At 39.6% G+C, this 13,735-nt stretch overlaps 1 protein-coding gene across 1 annotated transcript in view; it reads right to left on the reverse strand.

Annotated features, from left to right (window-relative positions):
- Positions 1–3,567: 3,567 nt before the first annotated feature.
- The window catches only part of NPFFR2 (neuropeptide FF receptor 2), a 32,634-nt gene continuing 22,466 nt past the window's right edge, over positions 3,568–13,735 (reverse strand). The window contains exons 2-4 of the mRNA XM_043973102.1: positions 10,116–10,450; positions 8,682–8,781; positions 3,568–4,534 (exon numbers count right to left, since the gene is read on the reverse strand). Of these exons, the coding sequence (XP_043829037.1) occupies positions 3,682–4,534; positions 8,682–8,781; positions 10,116–10,443 (1,281 nt within the window). The 5' untranslated portion in view covers positions 10,444–10,450 and the 3' untranslated portion in view covers positions 3,568–3,681. The remainder of the gene's footprint in view (positions 4,535–8,681; positions 8,782–10,115; positions 10,451–13,735) is intronic.

The raw sequence follows: 13,735 nt of genomic DNA on the forward strand, positions 1-13,735 counted from the left end.
CAAGCTCAGACCTGACCATGTCACCCCATTATTGAATCAATTCTAATGGTCCTCTGCTGCTTGTTAAATAAAATGCAAACACTTCTATCTTTCTATGTCCATTGAACATTACCCCTCCTCCCTAACTCAATCATCCAACCACACTGTATTTCTCTCCATTCCTCACAGACGCAACACTTGCTCCTGTCTCTGAGACTGATTTTTTGCCCTCTAAATTCCATTAGTCTTTGCCTACAGGACACCTCCAGATGTGTGTTTCACTGAGTAAACAATCTTAAAATCAAGTCTTAAAACAAGCTAAATGATTATATCCCCTCAAATTATTGACTTTCTAGCCTTGATATTATTAAGAGAATGTTATCTGCCAGACTTATGGCCTCAGGTCAAATTTTACCTTGCTTCCCTTTCATCCAGTTTATTATCAAGTTTATTATTTTTTCCTGTACAATATTTCTAAGACATGGGGCAGCTCGGTGGCGCAGTGGATAGAGCACCGGCCCTGGAGTCAGGAGGACCTGAGTTCAAAAATCTGGCCTCAGACACTTAACACTTACAAGCTGTGTGACCCTGGGCAATTCACTTAACCCCAATTACTTCACTAAAAAAAAAAATAAAACACCCCCCCACACACAAAAAAAAAAAAAAAAGAAAAAAAAGAAAAGGGGCAGCTAGGTGGTGCAGTAGATAAAGCACTGGCCCTGGATTCAGGAGTACCTGAGTTCAAAATCCAGCCTCAGAAACTTGACACTTACTAGCTGTGTGACTCTGGGCAAGTCACTTAACCCCCATTGCCCTGCAAAAAAAAAAAAAAAAAAAGGAACAATATTTCTAGGACATTACCCTCGCTCTTCACTATAAGTCTTTCCTCTCTGTATTTTCCTCTCCTCTTTCTTCTTTTTCCTCTCCTTCCTCTCCTTCTCCTCCATTTCCTTCTATTTCTCCTCCTCCTCCTCCTCCCTCTTGCTTTTTTTTCTCTCTCTGATCTTCTCTTCTTTTCTTTCCTCTCCTCTTCTATAAATCTCCTCTCTCTTTTAAACCCATCTTATACCCAGTGACATGAATTAAATTCTTTAAACATTGTTCTAATGATATCACTATCTGGTAGACTATGTCCACTTGCTTATTTATATTAGGGCAATGAGGTGGTACAGTAGATAGTGCTCTGGACCTGGAGTCTGGAACACCTAAGTCTTCCCAAAAAAGCACATGGCATAAGGGGCACCTATGATTGAGGTTCATGTACAATAACCATGAATCCCAACTTGCTGTGTAGAGGAGGGAGAATTTTGAGTTCCTAAGTGGTGTGATCCCCTAATCTAGCTTTTATGCCAGAGGTTTCTTGAGCAATGTCAACATTCTGAGAGAAGTAGGAAGCCCTACACTTGATCTTTAACCAATATTGCAATTACATAAATACAATTCAGTTATGGTACAAATCTTATGAATGAGACTATAATGATTCCAGAAAACATTTATAAGGAAGAATTTTATTTTATTATTCTCTCTGAATCAGGATACTTAAAAAAGGGAATGGGAAAACATTTATTAAGTCCTCTGACTATAATGCCAAGCCCTATGCTAAGTGCACACATAGAAAACAAGGCAGTCCTTGATCTCCAGAGCTCACATTCTAAGTAGGAGAGACAACACATAGAGTAGGAAGGTAGGTTCAGTTGCAGGTCAGATGGGAAGTCCTAGTGACCCAAATGGTGTAGCAGCAAGGTACATGGCAAAGCCCAGGAGTTCTTAGGATACAATAGCAGGCCATTTGGCAATGCACAGTTGTTTGCTGGGCATAGCAGCAGCAGGACTGATGATAGGCCCCAGCGGTCCACTTTCTTATAAGAAGAATTATTATTGGTAATTCCTTGCTTGTCCAAGTACAGTGATTAAACATATCTGACCAATAGTTGGGAAGCAATAATAGGCCTTAGTAGAACATGCCTATGGTTTACCTAAAGCAGAGGTGAGAATGGGAGGTGCAGCTGTGTACTCCATCACATTCACCTACTATAATTTGTTCAGCCATTCCCCAATCAATGGGCATCCCTTCCATACTGAACAGTGGAGGCTTGATCAGGGGAGGGGAAGGCTTCCAGTTCCCCATGGTGTGTACTTGTTGGGACCTAGGACTGACTATCTGTTAGCTTAAAGTCATGCGAATTTTTTTTCTTGAAAATAGACTCTTTCATGAGATTCAATTTAATTCAATTAAAAATAAAAGAAACCTTTATTAAATGTTTATTGTGTGCACAGCACCAACTAGTTCCTGAAGTTTCAAAAAACAAAGCATAACAGTTCCTGCCCTTAAGGGACTTACTTTCTAGTGGGTGGCACATTCGAAGCTAGGCCTGAATCAGACTAGGCTTGGCATGAAATGAAATGCTTGTAGACCAGTTAACTTTTAACAAACACTGTTTTACTTGATCATGATATGGAAAGGATATTTAGCAAGGCTAAAGTTTCTTATGGGCTCAGACCTAGGGTCACCTCCATATTTGCCATGGGAGTATGGCCAATCAGAAAATTTGTCAAACCTGAACATCCCTTGACTCCTTATGTACTTGTCTTGGGGAAGCTAAGTAGTTTAGTGGGGCATTGGCCCTGGAGTCAAGAGGACCTGAGCTAAAATTTCACCTCAGACACTTTCTAGCTGTGTGCCCCTGGGCAAGTCACTTAACACCAATTGACTTAAACATCTGGGCCATTTCCACTCCTCCGGACCTACGTCTTGCCACTAGACCCAAATGACTCTGGAGGGGAGAGTGAGGATGGTGATCTTGCACAGCCCTCTCTCACTTAAATCTAATTCACTGCAAGTCATGTTATCACCTCCTGATATCATGGTCCTCTTCAAGAATGAAGGACGAACAACACATAGGTAACCATGAAGCTGCATCAATAGTTTGAATCCTAATTTCCTGGACCAATTAAATCTTGAGGATTGTTTCATTATCTTTTTTATGTTTCATTATCTTTTAGGCAAAAACTACCCTAGTCTGTCTGAAATAGATGTCACCACTACCACAAAGTTCCTCCATTCCAACATAGGCAACTCTTTAGGCAAATATGAGGTTAGCAGGATGATAAGGGAAAGGACCTTCAGCTTCATGGATTGGCTCATTGAAGTCCATTCCCAAGCATGCTCCATGCAAAACTGGAAGGGGTTAGAAGAGAAATGGCCACATTTGCATTGGCCAGGAAATTATGATCTGGGATGATTTCTTCTACCCCTTTCTGGTTGAAGAATAAGTGAGGTAGGCATATACCCCCTCATTTTCCATAATCCCACCAAGTATTATCTATCTATCTATCTATCTATCTATCTATCTATCTATCTATCTATCTATCTATCTATCTATCTATCTATCTATCTATCTATCTATCCTACACACTCATAACAGGGAGTGCTTTCAAGAAATATAATTCTTTTTTTTTGCAGGGCAATGGGGGTTAATTGACTTGCCCAGGGTCACACAGCTAGTAAGTGTCAAGTGTCTGAGGCAGGATTTGAACTCAGGTCCTCCTGACTCCAGGGCCAGTGCTCTATCCACTGCGCCACCTAGCTGCCCCCAAGAAATATAATTCTTAAAATAATTCAACTCCACCAATTGAAGTAGAGTGAAAATCCACAAAAGAGGAACTGTATCTAGCTGTGTAGCAACAGTCTCTGCAACACCTTTATGTGAGTTCTTTTGTAATGCCTTTGTTGTTGGAAGCATCCTCGAGGTCTTCCATAGTCAATTCCTGCTTGGTCTGGGGCTGGGGATTTGAGATTCTCCACAAAGCAGCTTCTTCTCCTTGGGGGTTCTGAAATGAAGGGTTCTGTGCTGGCTGGGTAGACTTGGTTATGACAACCTTATCCTTAGCCCTTTGTGGGTAGGCTTTCTTCACTCTCCTCTGGCAGATCTGGAACTGAAGAGCATCCTGGAAACCACTTCGGAATTTCTTATTAAAGAAGCCATAGATGATAGGGTTTATGCTGCTATTACAGAAGGCGAGCCAATGTGCAAAGGGGTAAACATAGATGTTGATGACCTGTAGCTGGTATGCAGAGAGGTTGCTGTAGTCAGAGAGCATCATCAAGGTCCAGAGGGGTAGCCAGGATAGCATGAAGAGTAAAGCCACAATCAGAAGCATCTTGATGACCCTCTGCTTCTTCTTAGACACCATATGACTCTTCTCCTGGGTCTTCTTGACCCTTAAAGGTCTTGCAGTTGTAGAAAGTGAAATCCCAATTCTGCCGTACATGAGGAGGAGGATGAATAGAGGGACCAGGTAGATGTTGGCAAATAGCACAGTTGTGTAGATTTTCTTCATTTCCTGACTTGGCCAGTCCTCCCGGCACCAATAGAGGGAGCTGGTTTCATTTGGGGAGCTGAGCCGCACTCGGTAATGTTTTTCTTCTTGTACATGCAGCATTGCTGCAGATGGAGAGATGATGGTGATGGCCAGGGTCCAGATGATCACAATAATTCCTAGCGCTGCCTGCATGGTGAGCTTTTGCTTGAATGGGTACACAATGCATCGAAACCTGCAGTGAAAAGCAAGGATCAGAGACTAGGTACTTTGGGATGACAGATGTAATCATCAGCTAAATTGAGTAAAATAATCGTGTCCAGAAAAAAAATGTATTTAAATTTTTTTAAAGTGCTTTAAGGGGCAGCTAAGTGGCACAGTGGATAGAGCACCAGCCCTGGAGTCAGGAGTACCTGAGTTCAAGTCCAGCCTCAGACACTTAACACTTACTAGCTGTGTGACTCTGGGCAAGTCACTTAACCCCAATTGCCTCACTAAAAATAAATAAATAAATAAAGTGCTTTAAGATCAATTTGGTAGTTTTAAGAAAGGGAAAAAAACAACTAAAGATGGAAAGAGCTTGAAGTAGGCTATTTTAGTTTTAGGGAGAATTGATCAGAAGTATCTGTGATCATTCTGATGAAGATGTGTATGTATATCATGCATTCATATGTATGTCATATGTATATTTATGTATCCACATAGGTTTATGCAAACTAGGTTTACAGCCCAGCCTAGAACATTTTGCTAGGACTTTCCTAATTGGCTGAGGGAACGCTGATAGGATATTGCCTGCCTGAGGGAAAGAATTGGAGCTAGAGATCTAGAGAAGAGAGATGTTCTTCATTCCTTCTTTGAGAAAGACTTGAGTGGTTTCAGACTCTCTTCAGGAAGGAGAAATAGACTCCCTTGTGGACATGTCGGGGATGTCAGGTCTTTAATGAACCCATGGTTTCTATCTTGCCTCCAGAGAGACTTTGAGGTAAGAGTCTCATTCCAAATTTTCTAGGATTCACTGAAAACCTGAGTTGGATAAATACATAGACATAGAAGTCATTGGTTGTATGGTTACAAAGTTATCCCATGCACACACATCTGTATTTGAATGAGGCTTTCTCCATCCCATCCCATCACCCTTCCAAAGTGGAATTATTGACTGAGCCATTGTCCTGCCCCTCTACAACTGTCTCACCCATTTTTTTGAGGGGAATGAGATTGTTCATCCCCTACTCCAGCCCAATGGCCCTCGGGTACCCTGAAGCTCCACCTCAGGTTCTGATGTAACATCTAAGTGGAATAGAGGAATATCCTCCCACTTGCTGCCTTGCCATAGGGCTTCCTGGGATCATGTTTATCTTTGTCTGTGGGGAAGGAAGGGGTTCCATGGTACTCCTTGTGTTAAACCCTGTACATAGCATGAGGTAAGCCAAGATCAAACCCTTCTAATCCACTCATCATTTAAGCAAACTCAATTTGGGGACACCAGTCAAGGTCAAATGTCCTTGCTTAGATTGATTGGGGGCAAGAAAGATATAAGAGAGAGATATTAAACTCCTAATTTCATGCCATATTGGTTATATCACATGAAGAATATGGAACCATTCTTTCCCTTTTCTCCATTTTTTCTAGTGTTTTCTTTAACTAGGGGGATTTTTTTCAGTGCCTAGTTCCATATGATTATTTCTATCTCTTCTCTGGTCCCCTGTTTGTGTATGTGGCATGGTCTGGAGGCAAGAGGAAGCTGAGTATTAGGAGATGTACTTATATGAAGAGAAGGGAAAAGCACTGGCTATTAGGGGAAGATATTGGAAGCAGAAAAGTTCTCTTTCAGAAGGTAGGCTTTGAGGGGAGTGTTGAAGGAAGCCCCAAATTGGAAGTGAGGAGGAGGAACACTAGGCATGAAGTACAGTCATTGCAAAGGCATAAAGATGATGGTTAGAGGGTAAGGAACAGCAAGCTAGCCAGAGTATTGTATAGTGCATGTAGGGGAGGAATTTGTAAGAATGAAAAAGGAATAAGGGGCCATCAGCTTTAGGTGATAGAAGACTATTGTATTTGATCTTAGGAAGCAGTGAAATTTACTGAGGGGATGTGAGCAGACCTACACTTTAGGAAATTCACTTTGACAGCTAAGTGGATGATAGCTTGTAGGAGAGAGACTAAAGTCATGGAGATCAATTAAAAGGTGGGAGGTGGTAAGGTCCTGAACTATGATGGTAACTGTGTGAGTGGAGAGAAGGGGACATATCCTAGGGATGTTATGAAGGCACAAATGTCAAGATTTGGCAATGGATTGTATGTGTAGGGTGACAGTGGGGAGTTGAGCATGACACAGAGGTTCAAGACTGGATGAAGAGCATAGTTTTACCCTTGATGGTAACAAGGATATTCTGAATAGGGTAGGGTCTTGGGGGAAGATAAACTTCTGTTTTGAAATGAAAATATCACATTTGAGATGCCTATGGAATGTCCAGTTTAAGATGTCCAAAAAGTAGTTGGTGATACATAAGAGTAGCTCAGCAGAGAAACTTCAACTGGATGTTCTTATATTTAACTCTCTTAGAGTAAATAAAGAGGCAATGTTAGAGAGCTGGAGTTGAAGCCAGAAAGAACTGGGTTCAAGTGCTATCCCTGACAGATGCTGGTTTTGCAACCCTGGGCAAGTCACTTCATCAATCCGTTCTCTAGGCAAGTGATGTCAGACTTTCATAGAAACAAGTGCCTTTAGGCAGCATATGGGCTCAGAAAACCACAAATTAGCACTATCTATGTTGTACTGTATTTTTCATTCTGTTAAATATTTCCAAATTACATTTTAATCTGGTTCTGCAGGACCAGGAGTATTGCAGGCTAAACCCTTCATAGTTTGGCAGCTCTGCTCTAGGTAATTCCCTAAGATGATAAAATGCAGAGAAAGTGCTGACCTGCATTGATAGAGATGATTTCCTCCCCTGGGAATTCCCTCTACTAATGAAATCCTTATCCTTGTATAAATTACAGAAAAAAAGAACTGTGTCTGCTTTAAGTTTCTTGTTCCTTTATAGTTCTACCCAAGGATGTTTTCCATTAAATGGACATTGTGATTATAGCAAGAATCATGGAACCCTAAATTCAAATTCAAACTTCATGTTGATAACATGTGATAACAGCTTTGTTTCTAAGTCCACGGTCTTTCCATCTGTGAAGTGAATATAATTGAATCAATGTCATGGATAAGACAGCTAGGTGGCAGAGTTAATAGAGCACTGGGCTTGAAATCATGAAGACATCTTTCTGAGTTCAAATTTAACTGCAGACACTTACTAGTGTTGTGACCCTGGGAAAGTCACATAACCCTGTTTGCTTCAGTTTCCTCATCTGTAAAATGAGCTGGAGAAAGAAATGGCAAATACCTCCAGAATCTTTGCCAAGAAAACCCTTATTGTAGTCACGAAGGGTCTGAAATGACTGAACAACAACAAAACCACAAGAAATGTCATGGACACAATATGGTACATGCTTAAATATTATATGCCATCTAGCTGGTGCAATAGATAGAGATTTATATCTGAAGTCAGGGAAGACCTCAATTCAAATCCAGCTTTAGACATTAACTGGGAGTGTGATCTTGGGCAAGTCACTTAACTTCTTTCTCAGTTTCCTCATCTATAAAATGGGGATAACAATGCCTACCTCCCAAGGTTGTTGTGAGGGAAAAAATGAGATATTTGCAAAATACTTAGTACAGTGCTTGGCACATAATAGGTGTTTAATACGTGTTTGCCAATTTATTTATTTTTTTTGTGGGGCAGTGAGGGTTAAGTGACTTTCACACAGCCAGTAAGTGTTAAGTGTCTGAGGTCGGATTTGAACTCAGGTCCTCCTGAATCCAGGGCCAGTGCTTTTATCCACTGTGCCACCTAGCTGCCCCCAACAATTAATTTTAAATGACATCACAGGAATATGCACTACATATAGAATTGTACTAAAGTTCTCTTCACATGGAAAACCTTCCCATTTCATTTAATTATCAGTTTAATTTTTCCCATTAGGATTTCTAAATTTTCTAACCTAAAAGATCATGTAGGATAAGATTAATTTCTATATAACTCTGAACCAAATCTTTGTGCTCTTGAATGAAAACTATTTTTTTTAAAAATTCATATTTTCTCTTATTGAGATCAACTTAATATAACCAGACAGTGTAATAGTTTTTCATTACCAAATCTTTTGGAGGCATGAACATTGTTCTGTATGGGGGAGCAGTATAAAGAACCATGAAAGGATAAGAAAAATAGGGGTGAAATGGGTGCCATTTGTCATCACATACATTTTTTCTTAGACTGATGAATTACTGATAGTACGGCCATTTGGCATGACTTCAGATTCTGACAAGGACTTACCTATCCCCTGCTATGGCCACCAAAGTGAAGACTGAAGAGGCCACTGATATGCCCTGGACCATTCCACTGATCTTGCAAACTGTGCTTCCAAATGGCCATCCTGACAGGGAGGATGAGAACAGTGTTAGAGGAGATACTCTTCTGTGATATTAAAAAAGGTTGTCCAAAGAGAGTATTAAGACATGGTGAGGACTAACTCTTATCATGACAGTCAAGAGTTTTCAATACCCAATGATCTATCCAAAGGTTATTCTTTCCATACATTGGCAAATAGCCTTGAGCCATAGACAGAGCCTGGATTTGGAAAATTTTGCTCATTTGGGGCAGAAATTTATTCCCTGGGTAAAAACAATGCCTTTCTATGAGAGCAGGCATTCTTCGCCTATCCATGCAGGAATGTCCTGGCAAAAATTTAATAACCAGCTCTCAGGGCGCAGGGTGGGGTGGAGGAGTATGTACAATACACTTTTAAGTTTAATCTAGATTATCAACATTTTCTCCATCACTTTGTTAAAGTCTAGACAATTAGAACAATAAATCACGTCTTGATTTGAAGCATTTGTTGATTAAGTGCTGGATCCATTTGAGTTGAAATCTTGCCTCGGATACTCTCTAGCTCTTTTAACTTCTCTCAACCTCAGTTTCCACATTTGTGAAATAGGGATAATTTCCCAACACTTTTCACTCCTTGGACTGGATACCACCATGACCCAAGAAAAACTCCTCATTGGGAAACTCATCATCCTGCAAAATTGTAACAGCTCTGGTTTTCACACTTCATTCACTATCCTCTGCCATCCTCCCAGAGCCTCTTTTTTAAGAAGACTCCAAGACCAAACAGATATTCATTTCCCACCTGTCTCCAGTCCTTGGACTGGGTTCCACAGTTCCCTTATACTGGATATTATCTTCCCTTTCACACCCCCAGCTTCAATTTTTGGTTTCCTTTGGTTGACTGTCTTTCTCCATTAGATTGAAAGTTTCTTACAACCAATAACTTTCTTTCTTTTTCATATTTATAACCCCAGAACTTAGTACAAAACCTGACATACAGTAGGAACTTAATGTTTATTAAATGACTAATAATATAGCACCGGACCTCAAGGAATTAGTGTGAGGATCAAACAATCACTTTGTAAACCTCTAAGTATCACATTTTGACATTAATATTATTTATATTGAATATTATTTAGATAGATTTTCATGACCAGACACTATAAATATGTTTCCAGAGCTTCCAGTTGAAAAATGCTGAATACCATTGTTTCTCCAACCGTAAATATGAGTCAAAATGTTTTTCAGACAGAACAAAAACATGTCTAAAAATAAATTAGTATTTCCTATTCCCCACTGCCTTAATACCCTGGCTAAAAGTATAGAGAATGGATTTTTCAATGTTTTCTTCCATTTTGCATTACACAAGAATCAACATACCTGCTATGATATTATCCAGGAGGGTTGTAGGCATGCAAAATATCCCTATCAGCAAGTCGCTGATGGCCAGGTTCAAGATAAAGAAGTTAGTGACTGTGTGCATGTGTTTGTTCCATGCCACAATGAAGCAAACCACTGTATTCCCTACTATGCACAAGACAAAGATGAGAAAATAAGAAATGATGAAGACAGCTGCCACATGAGGTTGGTGGAGGTAGTAATCTACATAGGTTATGTTAATGTCCATGTACTGCTCCTCCTTGGTGTCATTGACCTTCCATGTCTGAGGACTAGCTTCAGAAAAATTGGAGTCCAATTCCTTATTCATGCTGAACCTTGAACAATAAGAGACAGGAAGGAAACAGCAGAATTAGAAACCTCAGGTTTAAGAACTGCTAGATGAAATCCTTCTCACTAGTTTTTCAGATGAAAGGAGGATTGTGGGGGAGGGAAGAGGGAGAAGGCACTTTGGTGTTTTCTGTACCACTTTTTGAAATTATCCACAATAAATTCTGGAACTTTAGAAGCCATGTGGACATCTAGTTGTCATTATTTGTATATGCTTATATGTATATCTGTGTTTCTCCCTACAGAATATAAGCTCTTTGAAGACAGGAACTCTCTTTTATGTCTTTGTAGCCTAGTAGAGACTGGCATGTAGTAAGTGCTTAATAAATGACTGTTGACAGATTATCTTGGATCATCTGACAGAATTCCCCACAAAGGATCAACAACAGCTTTGTACAGTTAAGTAAATAACAACCCAGAGAGGTAGGTACTATTATTAGCTTCATTTTACAGATGAGGAAACTGAGGCAGATAGCAGTTAAAGATTCACCTGAATCACACAGCTAGTAAGTGTCTGAGGTGGAATTTGAACTTAGATTTTCTTGGCTTCAGGTCCAGCAATCTATTCACTACATTGCTTAGTTGAAGAGAATCAATCATGCTCTATGGGGCTTTGATAAAACAAGTAAGCACAGCATCCAAAAATCCAGTATTAAGCCATCCTGGAAGGGACTTTCTAGGGCAAGGGAAAGGAGAAATAGTTCTTTTCTCCTCTCCATCCTTAACAAGAGAATGGCCTTGTGAACTTCAAACGGTCAGAAGATTTGGACTTCCCAACACTATCATTAGCAGTGTCTCCAACAACAGTGGCCAATGACATTATTTACATTGGGATCTGAGAAAGGAAAAGTAGCATCAGGACGTTATAAGCCAACCCAAAAGAGAGCTACACTCATCTAAGGGGAACTTCTTGAGGTCTCTATAAAGGAAGAAAAGAATTTCTAATAATTGTTTGCTGTGAATTTACCATTTAGTTGTCTGTTCTCTTAACCGGTATCTACTCTTCTCTGGAAACTTGTATGTGCAAGAACAAAGTGTGACATAGACTTTTAGAATAATATTTTTGTACTAACTGTTCTTATTTTACTACTTTAGTAAATAATAATTTCTTTAAAAAAACATTGGGGGGGGGGGCAGCTAGATGGCACAGTGGATGGAGCACCGGCCCTGGATTCAGGAGTACCTGAGTTTAAATCCGGCCTCGGACACTTGACACTTGCTAGCTGTGTGACCCTGGGCAAGTCACTTGGCCCCAATTGCCTCACCAAAAAACAAAACAAAACAAAACAAAACATTGGGGGCAGCTAGGTGGTGCAGTGGATAGAACACTGGCCCTGGATTCAGGAGGACCTGAGTTCAAACCCGACTTCAGACACTTAACACTTACTGGCTGTGTGACCCTTGGCAAGTCACTTAACCCCAATTGCCTCACCAAAAAAAGAAGAAAAAAAATTGTGGCAATGAGGGTTAAGTGACATGCCCAGGGTCACACAGCTAGTAAGTGTCAAGTGTCTGAAGTCCTCCTGAATCTAGGGCCAGTACTTTATCCACTGCACCACCTAGTTGCCCCTTTCAATTTCTTTTTTTTTTTTTAATCAAGTCTAGCAAGATGGTAATCAACACTACTTGGGTTCACGAGTGCTAGTAACAGAGAGACATCTCAATCACTCAGTTCTACTGCTAGAACCCTGAGAGGAATTATCCACCCTCTATGGATCCAACCTACCTGTGGGAGAGGAAATTTGGGTGAGTGAACCCAGAGGGTGTACTGCATTTAAAATGGTTATTCACATTAGAAAAAAAAAATTACTTTACCAAGTAATTATCACATAGCTCCTTTAAGTAGAAAGCTCCCACATTATATGTCAATATGATTAAATTATAAAGTTAATTTTTGCTGAACATATCAAGAAGATATGTATTGTTCACATTCTTTCCAAACACCAGCCCTTTTCCCACCGCTTAGAGTACATTTTTCCCCCATCTCAGACTTTGGTCAATTGTAAAGCCTCCTACCTGACTCAAATAGAAGCGAACATAAAATTTATCTCCACAGTATTTGGGAATCATTTGTCATGCCTTCTTTTCTATGGCAAGAGCTAGAAAAAACCTAAGAATTCAATAATGCAAAATATTGGAAACTCTAATATCATTCAATCGTAAAATATATTAGAATACTTCAAGAAAATGTTATGCTTATTGCAAATATAGAAGGTTGAATTTTGTGTTTATTGTTGACTGTTATAAGACTATTTATCAAAATTTGGTGAACTGGAACTTTTAAAGACAAGTCTTTCAAGTCACCTTTTAAATTTACCACTTATGAATATAGTAGAAAGGTAAGCACATTTTTAAAAACAACACTACTTCAAAAACATAAAAAGAAATAACATTATGGAAAAATGTTCCTATTGTTTCATCCTTTCAGTCTGTTCATTCCTTTATTCTTACCTCATAGAAGGCAGATGATTTTTGAAGTTCTCTGGGAGACTCACCTTCCTGAGTTCAAATCTGACCTCAGACACTTACTAGCTGTGTGACCCTGGGCAAGTCACTTTACCTTGTTTGCCTCAGTTCCTCATCTGTCAAGTGAGCTGGAGAAGAAAATGGCAAAGCACTCCAATATCTTTGCCAAGAAAACACTAAATGGGGTCACAATGAGTCAGATATGTGACTGAACAACAAAAACAACACACGTCATGATCAAATAAGAACATTTATTCTTGAATAGGATGATTATATCAGATATACATATTGTTAGATCTAGAAGAGAAGCTAAAGACCCAATTGACCAACTTCCATGAGGAAACTGAGGCTCACAGGCATTAAGTGAATTATACAGCTTAAAAATGGGAGACAACCGAGCGATGATCATATTAATTTTTAAAAATTAGTAGCTAAGAATAGTGTTATAAAAACATTACTTTAAAATATAGTTTTGATTTGAACTTCAATACCAAAAAGAGGATTTCTATATCATGGAAAAACATGAAAAGATGATTCTACACAAATCCATAACTGTTTTTAACTTCCTTGGGAACTTAGGGACTCCTCATCTTAGAACTTTCCTTCAACCCTGCCAACTCCCTTCTCCTATTATAAACCAAAACTACTCAAACCTATTAAGAAATCTACTTATCACCTAGAATTCTTTCTAGGGACTTCTATTTTGGAGATGGGACCATCCATGCTTCATTCTCCTGCTGGATGTTCTTCTGACTCTCTGGTCTTTGGCCAGAGGTAGCAGTGAGTAACTCCTCCCTCTCAACACT

This window comes from Dromiciops gliroides, chromosome 6, assembly GCF_019393635.1.
Source record: "Dromiciops gliroides isolate mDroGli1 chromosome 6, mDroGli1.pri, whole genome shotgun sequence".
NCBI classification, from domain to species: domain Eukaryota; kingdom Metazoa; phylum Chordata; class Mammalia; order Microbiotheria; family Microbiotheriidae; genus Dromiciops; species Dromiciops gliroides.